Source organism: Piliocolobus tephrosceles, chromosome 2 (assembly GCF_002776525.5).
Source record: "Piliocolobus tephrosceles isolate RC106 chromosome 2, ASM277652v3, whole genome shotgun sequence".
In the NCBI taxonomy this organism is placed as follows: domain Eukaryota; kingdom Metazoa; phylum Chordata; class Mammalia; order Primates; family Cercopithecidae; genus Piliocolobus; species Piliocolobus tephrosceles.
The window spans coordinates 56,400,627-56,420,789 of record NC_045435.1 but is presented as its reverse complement, the minus strand read 5'-3'; the positions used below and the strand labels follow the sequence as shown (position 1 = coordinate 56,420,789).

At 42.2% G+C, this 20,163-nt stretch overlaps 1 protein-coding gene across 6 annotated transcripts in view; it reads left to right on the top strand.

Moving 5' to 3' along the window:
* ITPR1 (inositol 1,4,5-trisphosphate receptor type 1) overlaps positions 1–20,163 on the top strand; it is a 355,793-nt gene that overhangs the window by 176,088 nt on the left and 159,542 nt on the right. For 4 of the 6 annotated variants that reach the window (XM_023218580.1, XM_023218583.1, XM_023218585.1 and 1 more), the window contains 13 exons: positions 1,515–1,634; positions 2,591–2,788; positions 4,995–5,246; positions 5,731–5,872; positions 6,623–6,803; positions 8,138–8,325; positions 9,704–9,842; positions 10,515–10,569; positions 12,543–12,708; positions 12,785–12,955; positions 13,439–13,504; positions 14,216–14,353; positions 17,944–18,069. In XM_023218580.1, the coding sequence (XP_023074348.1) occupies positions 1,515–1,634; positions 2,591–2,788; positions 4,995–5,246; positions 5,731–5,872; positions 6,623–6,803; positions 8,138–8,325; positions 9,704–9,842; positions 10,515–10,569; positions 12,543–12,708; positions 12,785–12,955; positions 13,439–13,504; positions 14,216–14,353; positions 17,944–18,069 (1,942 nt within the window). The remainder of the gene's footprint in view (positions 1–1,514; positions 1,635–2,590; positions 2,789–4,994; positions 5,247–5,730; positions 5,873–6,622; positions 6,804–8,137; positions 8,326–9,703; positions 9,843–10,514; positions 10,570–12,542; positions 12,709–12,784; positions 12,956–13,438; positions 13,505–14,215; positions 14,354–17,943; positions 18,070–20,163) is intronic. The other 2 variants (XM_023218584.1, XM_023218582.1) reach the window with 1 other exon arrangement.

Here is a 20,163-nt window from a genome sequence, read left to right as displayed (position 1 = left end):
ATTCTTTTAGTTATTTTAAAATGTACAATTAAATTATTGACTGTAATTACCCCATTTACTGTCAAACAGTAGGTCTTCTTCGTTCTATTTTTTTTTGTACCCGTTAACCATCCCCACCTTCCCGCTGCCCTCTCACTGTCCTTCCCAGACTCTGGTAACCATCCTTCTACTCTCTCTGTCCATGAGTTCAATTGTTTTGATTTTTAGATCCCACAAATCAGTAAGAAGATGCGATGTTTGTCTTTCTGTGCTTGGCTTATTTCACTTAACATAATGACCTCCAGTTCCATCCATGTTATTGCAAATGACTGGATCTCACTCTTTTCATTCACTTGTTTTTTTTTTTTGAAATGGAGTCTCGCTCTGTCGCTCAGGCTGGAGTGCAGTGGCGAGATCTCAGCTCACTGCAACCTCCACCTCCTGAGTTCAAGCAATTCTGCTGCCTCAGGCTCCCGAGTAGCTGGGACTACAGGCACTTGCCACCACGCCCGGCGAATTTTTGTGTTTTTAGTAGAGACGGAGTTTTACCATATTGGCCAGGCTGGTCTCAAACTCCTGACCTTGTGATCCGCCCACCTTGGCCTCCCAAAGTGCTGGGATTACAGGCGGGAGCCACCACACTTGGCCTTATTCACTTTTTAGCACCCCTTGCTTATCAGTTAAACACTCCCCTCCCTCAATATAATCAGTAAGAGTCTTGCAAGTTCAGTTGTTGGTTGAGCGTTTTTATTATAGATTAGTGAATTCTATTGATTGTATCTCATTCACACAGATCTGCTCCTCTTTTATACACCCTCTCCCCATTTCTTTCCCCTTCTCTTGTCCTTCTAATTAAGACCCACCTTTTCACTTGAAGCAGGAAGCAATTTACAGTGTGGGTGTCACAAATGATTATAATGGAGCGCAGACACAGTTGCTGTAAAAACACCTACTACCACCCATGAAAATAATCCGCATTTTCTAGAGCCTGCTCACGGGCCAGCTAGTGAGCAGTGGAAGCACTCCCATTAATCATCTCACTTAGTCCTCAGGACAGCCCTCAGAAGTGACGTATTATCCTTTTCTGTAGATGAGCCTCAACTAAAGCACAGTGAAATTAGTAATTTCCCCAAATTAATGCTCCGTAGCAGAACTCCACTAATAAGATCCTAACTGGGCTTCCAACGCAGGTAGCCAAACATCAGGGCATTGCCTCTCACCACTGTGGTTCCCCTGGGTCTCCACCACACCTTCCTTATGTGAGCTTCTTTCTTGTCTTGTTCCTTCTTCTCACCTTTGCCTCATCACCTCTTCCTTGACCACAACCACTACTGTCTTTCCTTCTTGCTTCCTCTTCCTTCTTTCTAGCATGTGGGTTTCTGGTGGTGCCATAAACACTGGCATCGAGACCTAGAATGCTGCTGACATGTCTTGGTAAAGATACATTGGACCTGTGCACTTAAGGGAGAGTTGGGCTCCAGGAGCCTAACCTCTGCTCTAGCTATGGAAAATGTTTTGTTTCTGTTTCCGTTTAGATTCTTAGATTACCTCTCCGACCTCTGTGTCTCCATGAACAAGTCGATTCCAGTGACCCAGGAGCTAATATGTAAAGCTGTACTGAATCCCACCAATGCTGACATCCTGATTGAGACCAAGTGAGTGGGGAGCCGGGGTTTAGATGGAAGACGTGTGGTTCATTCCGAGTTGGTGCTCATGAGGAATAAAACCTAGCCCTATCGTTTTTTGAGTTGATCTAAAGTCAGCGTGGCTGGCATTTGATCTTCCTATTGGAAAAGTCTTGATTAGGAGAATTACTGAATTTGATTTTGGTATGGCCTCGTCTGCATAGTGGTGTCACTTACTTTGCATACAAGTTTAAAAGTCATGTAAACTCGCTGGGGAGCAATTTACACAGTTACATTTTAAGAGTTTAAAACTCTTTGTGTGACCATCAATTTAAAATTTCAATTGACATAATTAATATTCTGTATTAAGATTAAGTCAGTGTTGGGAGGAGTTTTAAATTATTACTGTTCAGAATGTGTTTATTGGTCTGAAGAATTTTCGTTAACAGTAGTAATTCATTTTTGGCAAAGGAACAGTTTTCCTGAGAAGTATAGTGCCAGTAATATGGGCAACATTTAAAAAAAAATACTAAATTATGTCCTGAGCTAGTGATACTGCATTGATTCTCATGTATAACTCAGTTTTGGGCTTGGGCTGCTGCAGGGTTTTTCAGTTTAGGTATTTTCACATTTCGGGCTGGGTAATCCTTTGTTGTGGGGCTGTTCTAGGCACTGTAAAATGTTTAGCAGTGCCCTGGCCCCTACCCACTTAGATGCCAGTAGCACCTCTCCATTTCAGTTGTGACAACCAAAAACCTGTCCGGAGACATTGCCTAATGTCCACTGGGGGCAGCAGCACCACAGTTGAGAACCACTGGGTTACTGTATAAGAAGACATTAATGTCAGGCTCTCTGCGGCTCTGCCGTTGGGTGAAATACAAAACAAAAAGTGGCTTTCCGTGTGTCTTTATGCTGAAAGTGAAGCTAGATATCAAAGTATTAAAAAAAAAAAAATAGAGCTTTTCCCTCCTCCTCTTGTTTTCCAGGTTGGTTCTTTCTCGTTTTGAGTTTGAAGGCGTTTCTTCCACTGGAGAGGGTGCCCTGGAGGCAGGAGAAGATGAGGAAGAGGTGTGGCTATTTTGGAGGGACAGCAACAAAGAGATTCGTAGCAAGAGTGTGAGGGAGTTGGCGCAGGATGCTAAAGAAGGGCAGAAGGAAGACCGAGACGTTCTCAGCTACTACAGGTGCGTGGGACACGTGTGGGGCTCAGATTGGGTTGCCCCAAAACAGTGGCACTTAGGAATTTGTTGCTGGTTTGTTGATTACTTCAAGGAATCACAAGGTGTCATCTTGTGAGATTGTCTTGAAAAAAGCCAGATGTGTATTTTAGGAGTTTAGAGTGTAAGATTTCAGTCAGTTGACATCTGGATGTGGCTGGGTCCCAAGAAGGATGAGTGCTCACATCAGTCCCTGGTGACAATTTATCCTTAAGCAGCATGGCCTGTAGATATGGTGGTAGGTATGTAAGAGGCAGGCTTGGGGTGAAATCCTGACCTCTTCACTTACCAGCTTTTTGACATTGGCCAAGTTTGATTTTATGCTCTAATTTCTTTATCTGCAAAATAAAGGTGATAGTGCCAATCTCACCAAATGTTTATAGACAGAGCCAGAAGATGTATGTATGTATATACACATATATCTACATACTCATCCACATATCTATTTCTATAACTACACAAATATATAATAAAAATCATGTGCTTACACTAATACTTCCAATTCCATTCCAACACCATGGGGTTTATTCTAGCCTTCATCTTTTCCATTTCATGACTCGTTCTAGCTGCTGTGATTCCCTGTATGTTTACCTGTCTGCCCGTTCCCCTGTGTGTACCTGTCTCACCTCTGCCGGCCACCTCCTCAGTCCCCAGTGTCTGCTTGGCTCCAGCTCTGAGACCTGCCAGCCGTGCCACCTGAAGGGAAGGGAAGGGGAAGAAAGAAGGGAAGTGAACCAATAAATACTTTTAAAAGAAAGGGAAAGGGAAGATAAAGCAAGGCTTTTATTAGTTTTTAATAAAATAAATAAACCTTTGCAGATAAAATGGCTTTTCTTGCCTCTTGTATTCTGTTCTCTTTCATTCATGTGTGATGTGTGCATCCTATCAACATTGTCTGTGTGCTACATTTGTATGCGTCTATAAATCATATGTAGTATGTTATCTCTACTTAAAATTTTATATAAATGATACTGTACTCCAAATTTCATTCTAAAACTTGCCTTTTTTATTCAGTATGGGTACTGAAGCATATCTGTGTTAATAGAGGTTGATGTATTTCTTTAATTTGGACTGCTGGATGATACTCTGTTTTATTGATTTATCACACTTTCATCGCTGTTTGATGTTTGGTCATATGCCACAGTTCTTCATGTCAGAAAACATCTTCATTCAAATTTTTCTGGGCATATGTATGAGTTTCCATTCCACACTGGGAGGTGGGCTTGGAGGATATTCATATTTTAAGCTTTACTAAGCAATTCTAAATTGGATGTTTCAGTGTACATGCCCACCAGTTGTAGATGACAACCTTTGTTTCTTCATATCTTTGTTAACCTTGAATATCATGATGCTTTTTAATTTTTAGTAATTTTATAAGTGTGAAATAGAGTCATGTCTATACTTGCATTTCCCTGACATCTAATGAGGCTGAGGATGTCTTCAAATCATGATTATTAGAAATACATAGGGTTTTTAAGTTAGAAGGCAATATTTGTTAGTTTGAAAGCCTATGGCTTTCTTGTTATTTCACATTTCAAGCATGTTTACTCTTTCAGTGTTTGATGAATCTTCTCCCAAGTGAATGAGAAAGAGTCCCTTAATTGGTCAAGTTCCAGTTAACAACATTCACTTGCAATTGGATGAAGTTGAAAAGTGAGGAGTCTCCTACTTTTGTACATGAAATGTTTTTTTACATGTGTAGGAATTAGAGTGACTTACATGATATAAGATCTTTAAAATGTTATAAAATTTCTAAGTAGGCTTAATATGTGTGGTATCTTTAACATTTCCTACATGGTCTTTACTGTATGAAACAGAGCTGAAGGGATAGAAATAGACAACCATCTTAGGCCTTAGCATTCCCCATTTATTTTGCAAAGTAAACAAAGACCTAATGGAATAAGGTCGTCACAGAATTGCTCCAACACAGCTGGATAGACACGTGTTCCTGTTGGCTGTCAACCCACACTCTATCGCACAGCTTGAACAGTTCTTTTATCTGCTTGGTACCAAAGCCAAAATCCTGGTGTACAAGAGCAATTTAGGGGTGTTGATGTATGAGTTTAGTTGGCCAAATGTCACTCCCATGAAAGTCAGGGCTGCCCAGGCAACCCTGCATTCATCCTGAATGATTTCTGGAGCGTGAGCTGTGTGCCCTTGTTCTTTCCTCTAGATATCAACTGAACCTCTTTGCCAGGATGTGTCTGGACCGCCAATACCTGGCCATCAATGAAATCTCAGGCCAGCTGGATGTCGATCTCATTCTCCGCTGCATGTCTGACGAGAACCTGCCCTATGACCTCAGGGCGTCCTTCTGCCGCCTCATGCTTCACATGCATGTGGACCGAGATCCCCAGGAACAAGTCACCCCCGTGAAATATGCCCGCCTCTGGTCGGAGATTCCCTCGGAGATTGCCATTGATGAGTGAGCCTGGCCCCTGAAAACCTCGCTTTACATTGTTCTGTGCGGCAGTAGATAGCCCCATGTAGTCTCATTAAATCTTAGAAGAAAGATGAAGTGTTTTTTTTTTAGCTTAAAATAAAATTAAATGGATGGCAAATATTTTTTCCTCAAGAATGTAAAAGATGGCATGATCATGTTTTTTATATCATTTATCTCCTCTTTCATTCTGCAAATATTTAAGTGTGTACTATGTGCCACACTCAAGAAATGTATCAGTGAACAAACTAGAAAGCAGTCTCTATGCTAGTTGGTGGAAGACAGACAATAGGCAAGATAAACGACTCAAATATATAGTTGGTGATATGTGCTAAGGAGGAAAAAAGTAAAGCAGGGTCACGGGACACCCAGGGTTAGCGGATGTTGACTTTTGAAGCTGAGTGACCCAGAAAGACCTCTCTGGGAATAACTTGAAGTTTTGTTTCCTTTTTTTCTCATGTCTTTTCAGCTATGATAGTAGTGGAGCTTCCAAAGATGAAATTAAGGAGAGATTCGCTCAGACCATGGAGTTTGTGGAGGAGTATTTAAGAGATGTGGTTTGTCAGAGGTTCCCTTTCTCTGATAAGGAGAAAAATAAGCTTACGTTTGAGGTAACTCATGAATGAAATGATCTGTGTGTATTATCTGCCTCTCAGTGGTCATTTTTCTATGGGGCAAATAGAAAATATTTGAGTAATTAATGATTTTGGTCATGATGCTCTGGTTTTGTGATGGAAAGGAATTCAGCTTGGTTTTGTTCCAGAATAAAATAAAACGGATACCAGTCACATGGCTTAATAGTAGTTATGTTCTTAAAAGAAGTACACAAGGTGACTTGAACCACATAAAATGATAGAACATCACTTTGTATTAAAACTGACAAGGGAGAAACACTGTGTTTGCGATCTGCTATAGATTAATCATTTGCAGAACATAAATCCTTGTTACTTCTGAGTTAACAATGTTTCTGAGACTACTTTTGCCTTTTAAGAGCTGAGTTTTGCATCTCTGCAAAACAAAAAAAATAATCTCTGAGGATTGCAGAATGTTATTACCTGTGTCCTTGTTGGGAATAACTCTGCTTGCCTTGTGTTAATATTATCCTTGGGAAGCTGTGCAGAGCAAATGATGAGGTCTTTTTTTTTAATTAGTCATCAGAGCAGATCAGTAGCTCTCCATTTCTTATTTTTCCTCCTTATGAAACAAAATGAAAATTTATCAGAAAGTGCAAGGAAAGTACATGCCTTCTCTTACCATAAGGAAGGTCCAAGTCTGTCATTTCTAAACTGGTCAACATCAAATGGAATTGAAGGGGGTGAAGTTTATGTAATACCATCTTCTTCTTTTATTTTATACAATAGGTTGTAAATTTAGCTAGGAATCTCATATACTTTGGTTTCTACAACTTCTCTGACCTTCTACGATTAACTAAGATCCTTCTGGCCATATTGGACTGTGTGCATGTGACAACAATCTTCCCCATTAGCAAGATGGCGAAAGGAGAAGAGAATAAAGGTAACAATGATGTGGAGAAGCTGAAGAGTGAGTATCTGAGGGTGCCCATACATCTGAGAGATGCCCTCCCAGCCTTTCCTGTTACGTTCATGTCATACCCTATGTGTGATGCCATGTCCTTTCTTTGCTCATTCCTTCCCAACTTTTCGTTGTGAACATTTTCAAATACTGTGTAAAGAAAAGCTGGAAGAACAATATGATGGAGTCCCATGCACCCATGACTTTGAGTCAACAGTTATTCACATTTTGCTGTCTTTCCTTTGTATTTATATGTGAGTCATGTGTATATTTTGTTGAACAATTTGAAAGTTACCTAACACTTTGAATGTTTATATAACAAATACATGTCCTGTCATTGTCCTTGACATTCGTGAGGCCCTTGGTAATAATATTTGTTTAGGATGTAAGAAAATCCAGGCTTGTATCTTGGTAGCTATTTCCACTTTGTGAGTAGGACAATCTGCCTTTGCATATTTATTTATTCCTCTGTTTTAGGGTCAGAGTAGGCATATATTGGTATCATTTATCAATTATTGTTAACTGGTCTTCTGCAGCTAGAACAGAAAAAAGTACATTGACTTACCTCTATTTGCTAGGTCTTGTGCTAAGTCATGTTGCATTATACCATTTAGTTCTTTTGTTGAGCTCCTTTATTTCCATTTTATAGATGAGGAGACTGAGCCTCAGAGGTAATAGGATGCACCTAAGGTCAAGCAGCATCAGGATCTGTGCCTTGTTAACTTTATATACCTAGTTCTGTGCTCATAACAAGCACATAGTTGATGATCAATAAAATTTGGGCAGGGCACGGTGATTCATACCTATAATACTAGCACTTTGGGAGGCTGAAGCAGGAGGATTGCTTGAGGCCAGGAGTTCAAGACCAGCCTGGACAATATAGAGAGAACCTATCTCTACCAAAACAAACAAACAAACAAAAAAATTAGCTGAGTGTGGTGATGTGTGCCAGTAGTCCTAGCTACTTGAGACGTTGAGGCAGGAAGATTGCTTGAGCCCAGAAGTTTGAGGCTGCAGGGAACCATCATTGTGTCACTGCACTCCTGCCTGGGTGATAGAACAAGATCCTGTCTCTAAAGAAAATTTGAAAAAATGAAATTTGATAGGCGAGTTAATACACATAAATGCTCCTCTGGGGATTTCGAAGTCCACGATCTTTCTATTGCTCTTAGAAGCCCAGATTTTTGATATGCATTTACCTTTCCAGGTTTCCAGGGTCCTGAGATTATGTTGGAATAGGGATATGTTAAATAATTTATCTCAAAGAGCCCCTGCCCCTTGACAGATGCCTCCAAGCATTCTCTGGAGACATGGTGACCGTGGTCTGTCCTGGCCTTTCCTAGGCAGTAACGTGATGAGGTCTATTCATGGCGTGGGAGAGCTGATGACTCAGGTGGTGCTCCGGGGAGGAGGCTTTTTGCCTATGACTCCCATGGCCGCTGCCCCTGAAGGCAATGTGAAGCAGGCAGAGCCTGAGAAGGAGGACATCATGGTCATGGACACCAAGCTGAAGATCATTGAGATACTCCAGGTATCCACCAGTTGGAGCTGGGGCAGGGAGGGTGTGTCACAGGGGCACTGTTCAGATCCAGTCCCTCTGTTCTGATGGAGCCCAAGGCTTTCTGGGAAGAAAATAGGAGGAAATTCTTAGCTCATCCCTCCATGTCGTTTGTGAGCTGGCTCCTCCTCTTCGGAGGCCGAGAAGTCCCCCTGTCTGCCACAGCAAGCTGTGTCCCAGAAAAGCCAGTGGTGTGATTCAACCTGAGTCCCAAGGCTGAGAACCAGGGGAGCTGAAGGTATAAGTCTCAGTCTGAGGCCAAAGGCCCGAGAACCTGGAGCTCTGATAGGCAGGAGAAGATGAGTGTCCCAGCTCCAAAACAGGTGGATTCGGTCTTCCTCCACCTTTTTGCTCTATCCAGGCCCTCCGTGGATGGAATGGTGTCCACTCACACTGGGTGAGAGCAGATCTTCTTTACTCAGTTCACTGATTGAAATGTCAACCTGTTCTGGAAACCCCCTCATAGATGTACCCAGAAATAAGGTTGTACCAGCTATCTAGGACCCGGTCAAGTTGGCATCTAAAATTAACCATCGTAGTTACTTTTGTACAACACTGAGTTTGAGGCCCTGGGAAGATGGCAAATAGGATGTCCAACAGACGGTAGTAGGACACATTCACTGAGAGCATGGAGGCAGGCAAGAGATCTCTCTCCCTCTGGAAGAGGTGATGGCCCTTGGACTGGGAAAAGTTGCTGGGAGGGCTAAGCAGAGACAAGGGAAGAATGGAAGGAAGAATGTGAGTGAGATCCCTACATGATGTCAGCTGCTTGATCTTTCTTTTTAGTTCTAGCAGTAATCCTGGGAAAAGTGACCCTGTGTTGGAATAGAGGGTAAGGGAATACAGGAGGCAAAAGAAGAGGGTGTCCAAGGGTTTGTACCCAAACCAGGGGAAACAACCAGAAATAGGAAATAGGAACCAAGCTAATTTTCCATAGTAAAAACAAATTTTTTTTTGTTAATTATATTAAATCCAAAGCAGGCAACTTTACTCTTCTCAGTGTTAGACCCAGAGTTGGCATTCAGTACTTACTGAAATGGAGTCTTGTTTATTGTAGACTCCATTTATGGAGCCAGGAGTGAGTGATTTAGTGTTCTAATTGTTAAATTAATTGCCAGGATGCTGAAGTTTACACTAGAGGCTAAGGTGCTATGGGCAGACTTCATATGCCCCATGGAAGTCTGCTGTTGTTAAAATGAGTGTTGAAATCTAAGCCAAATATTTGGCTCGCTTAGTGCTTAAGGTAATTGATGGAGCTGATACCAGGCCCTGCCAGTGTGTGGTGGCTTGGCAGAATCAAGGTGGTATGTTAATGTAACCAATCTGTTTCCATTTCCACTTGAATCTTTAGTTTATTTTGAATGTGAGGTTGGATTATAGGATCTCCTGCCTCCTGTGTATATTTAAGCGAGAGTTTGATGAAAGCAATTCCCAGACTTCAGAAACATCCTCCGGAAACAGCAGCCAAGAAGGGCCAAGTAATGTACCAGGTTAGTGATTCAGAATGGAATTTCAGCCATAGAATGGGACCTGGCTCTAAGGAAAATGGGAGAGAGCAAACAGTATCTTCTAGAAAAAGGGTAAAAATGGTTTTGATTATTGTGCCAGGGCATCCTCCTGGCACTTACCGTTTTTGAGCAGGGGAATAATTGACAGAGCCCAGATTCCTTCTGAGTTGGATCTTGTTTCCTTCCATCTTGGAGTGTCTTAATCATGCGACAGTTGAGGTTTTCAGCGTTGTGGTTACCCACCCCTCCCCAAGAAAAATACCAAAATAAAAACAATAACAAAAAACTCTCCAGGAGACCTCTTGTCCGCTAGCAGCTTTTACTCATGTTGTAAGCTGTTCCCTGCCCAGGAACTAGTGGTGAAGGGAGAGGGTAGTAGTAGAAATAATCCCATCTACCAAACCCAAGCTTCCATGAGTGAGATCATCACTCTCCTTTACCAGGGGACCATGCAGTGAGGGAGGAAGGGGCAGGAATGTGGAATATGGGGGTAACGTCATCTGGGTTAGTCACTCTGCGTAGCTTTGCAATATAATGTCCTGGAAGATTTGGGGTTAACGCAAGAGATTTACCCTGCAAAACTTAGGTATGAGTTCACCGGCAGCATGTTTGCAGGCCTTCCTGCATCTGAAGTGATATGTTCTAACTTTTCAGGTGCTCTTGACTTTGAACACATTGAAGAACAAGCAGAAGGCATCTTTGGAGGAAGGAAAGTATATTTTCAGTTACTGTTTTGTAGGTGGTTCTACAGTTGGGAAGTCTGCTCTTCCAGAGCTCTCAGAGGCCTTCCCTTTATTATGTTAGTAAATGTTTAGTCTCTGGGCTTAGGCTGTTTTGATGCTATCTTTGGAACTGTTAGTACTCAAGTCAGAGTTATCTCAGTTGGCTTGATTGGGAGGATGGAAAGAGAGAGAGAGAGTGTGTGAGAGAGTGTGTGTGTGTGTGTTTGTCCCACCTAGGACAGAAAGGATTTAAGGAGATTTCCCAGAATACCTACATTACAAGATTATTTTTACATAGTGAGGAAATGCAATCAAAAGAAAGCATAGAAAGAGAGAGGGGCTCAAAACAGAGTGAAGTTAGTAAGATCATGTCCTGCTACTGGGCTGTAATTTTATCCCTGAGCTCCTTACAGGCTGTGCAACAAAGAAAGCAAAATCTGTTCTTTCATGATTTCTAATATTAATGTATGAACCCCTTTAAAAAATACCACACTGGTCAATTTTGACTTAAGACATTATTATAATCATGGAACCCCTATACCTACAAGTATAAAATTTGGTATAAACACCCTATGCACATAGTTCTTATAATTAGCACACTTGGTTTGATTATTGCTTTATAACATACTACTCCAAAAAACTTAAGGATTCAAACAACCACCATTTTATTAATGCCTCTCACAGCCCTGTGGCTTGATTAAGCTGGATGGTTCTTCTGCTGGTGGTCACTGTTGGGTCTGTCATACTATAGTGAGGTGGTAACTGGGGCTGGCACATCCAAGTTGCACTCACATTTCTGACACTGTAGCAGAGATGCCTGCAAGGCCAGGACTTCTTTCTCTCTCTGTCCATGTGGATAACTTAGGCTTCTTCACAGCATGGTGGCTGACTCAAAGAGCAAATGTTCTAAGAGGACAAGCCAACAGTATTCAAGTGCTAATTGGGCCTCTGCTTGCATTGCATTTCCTAGTATCTTATTGTTCAAGCAAATCCCGTGGCCAAGCTCAGTGTCAGTGTGGGAGGGGACTACATAAGGGTTTGAATACTTTGTTGGGGCCCACCAGTGTTAATAGTCTACCTTCATGCTTAATATAAAACCTGTGAAATTTGACTTAGCAACATTATGTACTATGATGGAAGATGTTTTTCTGAAACTTAAACAAGGTGTTGTGAGTTTATCTTAATACAGGTTCCATGTGCTGTGTGATCACTCAGCTCTCCCACCATTTTCCTCATATTAAACAGCACTGAAACCTTCACACCTTTTTGGAATACACAGCATGAATACAGTATTTATAAAGTCCTCTCTGTGCTTTTCTTATTAGCCAGCAGCCATGAAGGTTCCACCATTTGTCATTCATTTGACTCTAAACCCGATATAGGTACAGACCCAAAAATTGACTGGCAGTGCTCAGTTATGGAGTAGTCTGCCATTTGATCTAGCATATGCTTATTAATATTTAATATAGTCAAGCATGGTGGTGCACACCTATAGTCCCAACTGCTCAGCATGCTAAGGCAGGAGGATCGTTTGAGCATAGGAGTTTGAATTCCGCCTGGGCAACATAGCAAGACCTCATCTCTAAAAAAAAAATACATAAACTAATAAGAGAAACACATCCTCTTGCAGTTCTCAGACCACAGATGAAGCCCATCTACACCCTATGTAGATGTTGAGAATCTGGTTCTGATGCTAGTCTTGTCACTTTAGGAGGGGAGGGACTTTGGCTTAAAATTTGACTTATCTTTTATTATGACATCTTACTTGTCTCCTCACCTCACAATATAGTTGAAGATGAAGCAAGGCTGTATTGTTAAAGGAGCTAATGAAAAGTGAAATTGCTTGTCTGGAGATCATAGTGCTAGAAATCTAACTAGGTTAGGTGCATCTGGGTCCAAGGTACGTGAGAGGAGGCATTTGTGATTCATTTGGTCTTTCCCCCTCCTTGTGCTCCTTTAGTGAGGAGAACACCCCACTGGACTTGGACGATCACGGCGGCAGAACCTTTCTCCGTGTCTTGCTCCACCTGACGATGCATGACTACCCACCCCTGGTGTCCGGGGCCCTGCAGCTCCTCTTCCGACACTTCAGCCAGAGGCAGGAGGTGCTCCAGGCCTTCAAACAGGTAGCTGAGGTCACCCACGTGTGTGTTGTCTGTCCAAGAAGCTGTTGTGTGCACCTAATGGATTGCGTTCATTAAGGTTCAACTGCTGGTTACCAGCCAAGATGTGGACAACTACAAACAGATCAAACAAGACTTGGATCAACTGAGGTCCATCGTGGAAAAGTCAGAGCTTTGGGTGTACAAAGGGCAGGGCCCTGATGAAACCATGGATGGTGCATCTGGCGAAAATGAACATAAGAAAACGGAGGTGAGTGAAACACAGGTTAGGCTGCCAAAGTAGATGGATGGGCTTGTCGAGACTAGTGAGCATCGTCCTCTGGTTTTAGGTATAAATGTGATAGAATGGGATTTATTTTCAAGAGATCTGCTTGTTAAGTCGCTAAGATCACAGCTGTCGGCCTAGGAAATAAGCTACGAATCAGAGTTTAGCTATGTCTCCCGTGCAGCCTCAGACTGTGTAGAAGAGACTTCGACATTGAGTGAATTAGCACCAGGTTTCCCTTACAGACCCACTTGGGAATCGACCTGTTCACTAGCCGTGGCCCAGCCCACTATCCCCTCCCAAGGAAACCCATAGCAAGTAGATAGATGAGTGGGGCATAAACCCAGCATGACTATTGGAAAACAGTGCAGAACTCCCTTTCTTTCATAAAGGTTAATGCTAGCTGTAACAAACTGACAGTAGCCCATGAGTTGTACAGATCACATTTGTGTTCACTTTGGTTCCTAGGAGGGAAATAACAAGTCACAAAAGCATGAAAGCACCAGCAGCTACAACTACAGAGTGGTCAAAGAGGTAAGCTCCTCCCCCACCACCGTTTTTCCCTTCTTTATGAATTCTCTAAGGAGCTTTCGTTTGTGATAGTCAAGTTGAAGGTACACACATTTGAGCTTTTTTCTTCGTGTGGTTTAACAGAAGCTCAGAGGTTAAGCTCATGGGTTTCGGCATCAGATCTGGGCTCCACACCCAGCTGTTCTTCTTCTTATTTGTGTCCTCAGCTTCCTCACTGTTTATAGGTGCTACCTTTTATAGGCACCACGTATTTCTGAAGCTTTAAAATTGAAGGAAGGACTAATTGAGAAAACTGTCAGGGGTCATTTAAGTGCCTGGCACACAGCGTCCCCACTGAGAGCTGTAGTTCTTTAGAAACCTTTGCGTAAGCTGGTTCAAATTGGGAGGCTGGGAGCTTTGTGTGTTTTACCCCCGAACGAACTCTTCCCAGGGTCTCAGCAATGATGCCAGGTCATTCCATTTTAAGCGATGTCTCTGAAACTGTCCCACTGGTTGTTGAAGCCATTATCCCCTGCTTATTCTGAAAGACGTGCCCTTAGTCTTATGAATTTTGGTTTGATGGAATCAACAGAAATGCCACATACTGAAGGAATTTTGTTGTAGTTTGTAATGCATTATAATCCCCTTTGCCTCCCTGCCCACCACCACCCCCTGCAATCTTTTTTCCAGCTGTAGTTCCTAGTTTTCTGAGACTGATTTCTTTCTTTCTACTAGATTTTGATTCGGCTCAGCAAACTCTGTGTTCAGGAGAGTGCCTCGGTGAGAAAGAGCAGGAAGCAGCAGCAGCGTCTGCTCCGGAACATGGGCGCGCACGCCGTGGTGCTGGAGCTGCTGCAGATTCCCTATGAGAAGGTGAGTGGGGCCTCACGCTCAGCAGCTGCTCCCAGGATGGGGCGGATCCCTGGGTTTCCCCAAACCCTTCACATCTGGATATTGTTGGTGAAGAAATGCATCCAGTGTGACTATTGTGACTACAAAGCAATTTCAGCTATTGATATGAAACAGAGCATCTGAAAAATAAAGTACAGTCACCCGTGAATAATCCTCATCCCTGGTTTTAAGATTCTGTAAAGAGAGAGAGTCCATTTATTCTCCATACTCCCAAGCCACATCGGATAGAGACATCTTAGTCTGTGTCAGAGCTTAGACCTCTGTCTACCCACGGGTTGGTGTGTTTCAATTTCATTTGCAATGTGATTCAAGCAATTTAAGTAACACCAGCTATTAAGTGCATGTGGGAACATGGGATGTGCCCGCTTTTGAGGTCCTCACTAAGATGCTGACATCTGCTTAAGTATTTGGATTTGTCAGGTGATGCTTTGATGTAGGTCTTTTCTGTTGTTGGAAGTTGTACTTTGCCTCTAATTTTTCACATAAGTATTTGTCATTGATACATATTTGATTGACAGAGGCAGGAGCAGGCTGACAGTGCTTTGAGTGAATGTAGGCTGACAAGACGCTTATGAAGTCATTCGTTGAAGCCTACAAGACCCACTGGGGTATTTGTGTGGTGCCCACTTGACAGATGAGGAGACTGAGGCTTGGGGGGGCGTTTAGAGGTAAAGGGCTCAGACTCAGGTCTCTTGAGTTGACTATTAACTGCTAGAGAGACTGATTTGCTAGAGAAGAGTCACCTGATGAAGGCTCATTTCTAGGTGCTTGCAGGGTGCCAGGTGCTATGTGGAGGCCTTTATACATATTATTAGCTCATGCCATCCTCAAGACACATGGATGAGATGGGTGGTGCTATCTTCAGCCCCATTTTAGATGAGAGAGCTGCAGCTGGAGAGGTTCAGTAACTTGCATGGATGGCACAGCTATGTGCAGTGAAGCTGACTCCACTTCACTGTGGAGCTGGGGCCTGCTGCCTTCCCTGTGCCTGTTGCTTTTCACTCTAGGAAATTTCTTGCAAAAGGAACCTCCTCCTCAGTCATGGGGACCATATGAATTAGGCAGGTCAGGCCTTTCAATAGCTATAAATACAGTCCAAGCGTAATCCCTGTCATAGGTATAATACATAGCTAACTTGTAGTTGATACAGATGTGCGTATCATCCAAACTTTGCCTGTCATTTAGACTAGAACCAACAAACTGACCTACCTCCTTGTGTGTAAGGAATGCGAGGAGATCATTTACTGACCATAGTGTTGTCTCATAATATCATCAGTTTCCCTAATGAGAGTCATGCCTTCATAGAGCAGGATTAATCAACAGGTAACCAGATGTGGTTGGAATTGGTGACTCAAAGGCAGAATATCACGTGTGTGTACGTATATGTGTGTGTGCACATGCACGCTTTTATTTACTTTTGGATGGGCACGGACTTCCAAAGAATGGTGGGGGAATCCTCCACAGGTAACCTCTTGTAGCTTGATGTCTTTGGGGCTTGCTTGCCTTGGAAAAATCCACTTCACACCACAAAGGTTCTTCACTTAGCTTGTGCACAGCAGATTCCTTTTTTTTTTTTTTTTTGGAGACTGAGTCTCGCTCTGTCGCCCAGGCTGGAGTGCAGTGGCCAGATCTCGGCTCGCTGCAAGTTCGGCCTCCCAGGTTTACGCCATTCTCCTGCCTCAGCCTCCCGAGTGGCTGGGACTACAGACGCCCGCCACCTTGCCCAGCTAGTTTTTTGTATTTTTTAGTAGAGACGGGGTTTCATCTTGTTAGCCAGGATGGTCTCGATCTCCTGACCTCATGATCCGCCCGTCTCGGCCTCCCAAAGTGCTGGGATTACAGGCTTGAGCCACCGCGCCCGGCCAGCAGATTCCTTTTATACAGAAGAACTGGAGGCATGTGAAACTATTTAAGGTTACTGCTGTCAACCAGCAGTGGCTGGCTGTCCCAAGCCCTCTGATTTCTAGAGCTAGAAGGTTCACCACTCCTGCTGTTAATAAGGGACAAATGTAATCCATATTATGTTGTCCTGGGACTTGCTATTAATGTCCTTTTAAATTCTCCTCTGTTTTGGTTTGATTGTCAAAGCTGGGAGCTCACCTTCCTCCCACAGCTGTTTTATCACAGAATTATTTTTCTAGACCAGGGGTTAGCAAACTACAGGCATGGGCCAAATCTAATCCACCACCCGTTTTGAACAGCATATCAGCTAAGAATGGTTATTACATTTTAAAATAGTCACATAAGTACCTATATAGTGTCCTTGATATTCCCTCTATACCTACAAAGCCCAAAGTATGTGCTGCCTTGCCCTTTAAGAAGAAGTTTGCTGACCTCAGTCTAGCCCGGAACCAATAGCTAACATTTACAGAGTAATCACTGTCTAAGCACTTCATGTGACTTTTCTCATTTAATCTTCATAGCAATCATATGAAGTGTGCACTTTTGTTATCTCCTTTTCATGGATGAGTAAACAGCGACACTGAGAGGCTAAGAAATGTGCTCCAGGTCACACAGCCAGGAAGTTGAAGATCTGGGATAAGAGGAACGTAGTCCGGTTTGGGGACCTGCATTCCTACCTGCTATCCTCTCTTGCCTCTGAAATGAGGTGATAGCTGTGAAGATTTAGGAAGACTATTGTGGGCTGTAAAATATGAAGGATGATTTCCATTTTAGAAATTCTTGTTCTGTTTTTACTTTCTTAAATGTTTGCTTGTTTAGAATTGGACACAATGGTCATGGGTTTTATAGAATTGGCTTATTATGGAATATTTAACTCTACAAATACTGAGTTTATGCTATTAATGTATGAATCAGATATTCCAACCATGTGAAATGCTGGGGAGGGTATTATCACCATTTTGCAGATGGGAAAACTAAGTCTGAGGTTAAAAATTGTACTTGAGATGATAAAGGAGTTATGGCAGGCACAGTTGCTCTAATGTATAATCTAAGGAGATTTCCAGTTTGCCATGTGAGCTGATGGCAAAAGTTAATGTCTAATACGTTGGACAACTTAAAAAGGTGAACCCAAGAGGGAAAATGACTACTCAGCATCAGTGAGGAAGTCAGTCCCTGTTCTGTTGTCAGTCCCTTTGTTTATTTTTAAAATTTTTATTATTTTTATTTTTTATTAGAGATGGGGATCTCACTGTGTTGGCCAGGCTGTTCTCAAACTCCTGCCCTCTAGTGATTCATCCAAAGGGGTAGGATTACAGGGATGAGCCACTGTGCCCAGCCAGTCCCTGTCTTTAGAAGTAGGGGATTCAGAAGTTTCAGTCCTTGCTAGATAATGAACTTGTAGATGCCTTCTATTAGCCTTCACTCTGCAGTGCTCCCTCCCACCCAAATAAGATCTTCACTTTCATCAGTGAGCATAGACAAGTTACTGGCCTCTTTTCAGAGTCAGCAGTGCAGCCCCTCAATATTTACCCACAACAGGCCCCCAGTAAACACCTTCTGACTCCCACGTTAGCAGGAGGTGTTGGGTATAGGAGAAGCTGGTCTCCTGGCCCAGCAATCAGTGCTTTTATCTCTCTCCTCCCACACAGGCCGAAGATACCAAGATGCAAGAGATAATGAGGCTGGCTCATGAATTTTTGCAGAATTTCTGTGCAGGCAACCAGCAGAATCAAGCTTTGCTACATAAACACATAAACCTGTTTCTCAACCCAGGGGTAAGACTTAAGGCCAGTCTGCAAATCTGTAGAGGGAGGAGGGCAGGGAAGAGGGAGGAGGAACAGCTTGTTCTTTGGCTATTGTGGCTTCTGGGGCTTATTATAATGCAACATTCATTCCAAAGGGGAACATTTTCATCACTTTTCAGGAGGACATAAATACTCATCTTTTGGGGATGGAATGGCAGGAGTTGGGGAGGGGAAAAGGAGGAAGGTGAGATGGATAAAGTAAGATAAGATACATATCTCTATTTTCCTAGTCAAGTCCTTCATTGTATGAAACTTCAGCAATACAGAAGTGCTGAATCTCCTGCCACATCTTCCTGAGGTCATGCGTAGAGTTTTCTGTGGCTATATATACATATATAGTATCTCCATATCAAACATATCTATAATACATCTTAGTTTGTTAAATATATTTCCGAAAGTATATTAAATGTATTATGGGCTTTGTAAAGAAAAATGATGCACTCTACACATTGTCTTGTGTTCTGCTTTTCTCACTTACCACATTATGGCTGCCTTTGCAAATCAGAGAGATATAAATTTTTCTCATTCTTTTGACGGCTAAATGACATTCCATAGAATGGCTGTAACTTGTAAAAAACCATTCTCATATTAATGGACAGTTAGGCAATGTCTGATTTTTAGCTTTGTAAACAGTACCGCAAAGAACATCTTTGTGCATGTGCACACTCACTCAGTAGTACTGCTAACACTTTCCAGAAAAAGGAGTGCTGAATTGTAGGATTAATATAGGTTGAGCATCCCAGATCTGAAAATCTGAAATCTGAAATGCTCCAAAATTCAAAACTTTTGAGTGCCAGTGTGATGCTCAAAGGAAATACTCATTGGAGCATTTCAGATTTTAGATGTTTGGATTTGGGATGCTCAACCAGGAGACAATAATGCAAATATTCCCAAATCCAAAATGTGAAATCCTTGTGCTCCCAAGCATTTTGGATAAGAGATAGTCAACCTGTGTTCCCTTGGTGTCATGTTAAAAGAAAGAAAAGTCAAAAGATAAAAGGATTAAATCCTCCACCTCTCCCCAAACGTAAAACTCAATAACTGTGGGTAAAAAATGAAAAATAAACCTTCTAGAAGGTAATATGCATGGCTGTGTGGTAAGCAAAATTTTCTTACAAGGTATGCAAAGAACACTAATTATTTTTGAAAATTGATAAATTGGACTTATTTTAAGAACTTCTGTTTGTCCACTGACACCATTAAGAGCATCCAAAGGCAAGGCAGAGAGTAAGAGACATTTGCAATGCACGTTCTCAACAAAGAATTCGTATCCAGAATGTACATAACACACTCAAAAAAGTCACTAAGGAAAAATTGACCTTTTAAAAATAGGCCAGGTGTGGTGGCTGGTGCCTATAATCCTAGCACTTTGGGAGGCCAAGGCAGGCAGATCACTTGAGGTCAGGAGTTTGAGACCAGCCTGGCCAACATGGTGAAACCTTGTCTCTATTAAAAATACAAAAATTAGCTGGGTATGATGGTGAGCACCTGTAATTCCAGCTACTTGGAGGCTGAGGCAGGAAAATAGCTTGAACTCAGGAGGTGGAGGTTGCAGTAAGCCGAGATTGCACCACTACACTCCAGCCTGGGTGACAGAGAAAGACTCTATCTCAAATAAATAAATAAATAAGAATGTAAAGGCAAAAAACTTGAACAGACACCCTGTTGGAGAGGATATCCAAATGGCCAATAAATGTGACAAAGTGTTCAACATGATTAGACATTAGAGAAATGCAAATTAAGTTATGTTTAGCCACAGTAAGCTGTGGCTAAAATTTAACAGACTGACAATACTAAGTGTTGACAAGGATAGGAACAGCTGGAATGTAGAATGCAAGTTGTTAACATCTTTTGAAAGCTGTCATTATCTTCTGAAGCCAAACATACTCATACTTTGTGACCCAGCAATTCTATTTTTGGACCCAACAGAAGTATGGGTTTAAGTACACCAGAAGGCATCTGGAAGAATGTTCACAGCAACTCTAGTATTTGTAATACTAGTAATGTTTCTATCTATTAAAACTGGATCCTACTCCAAATGTCCTTCAACCATAGAATAAAGAT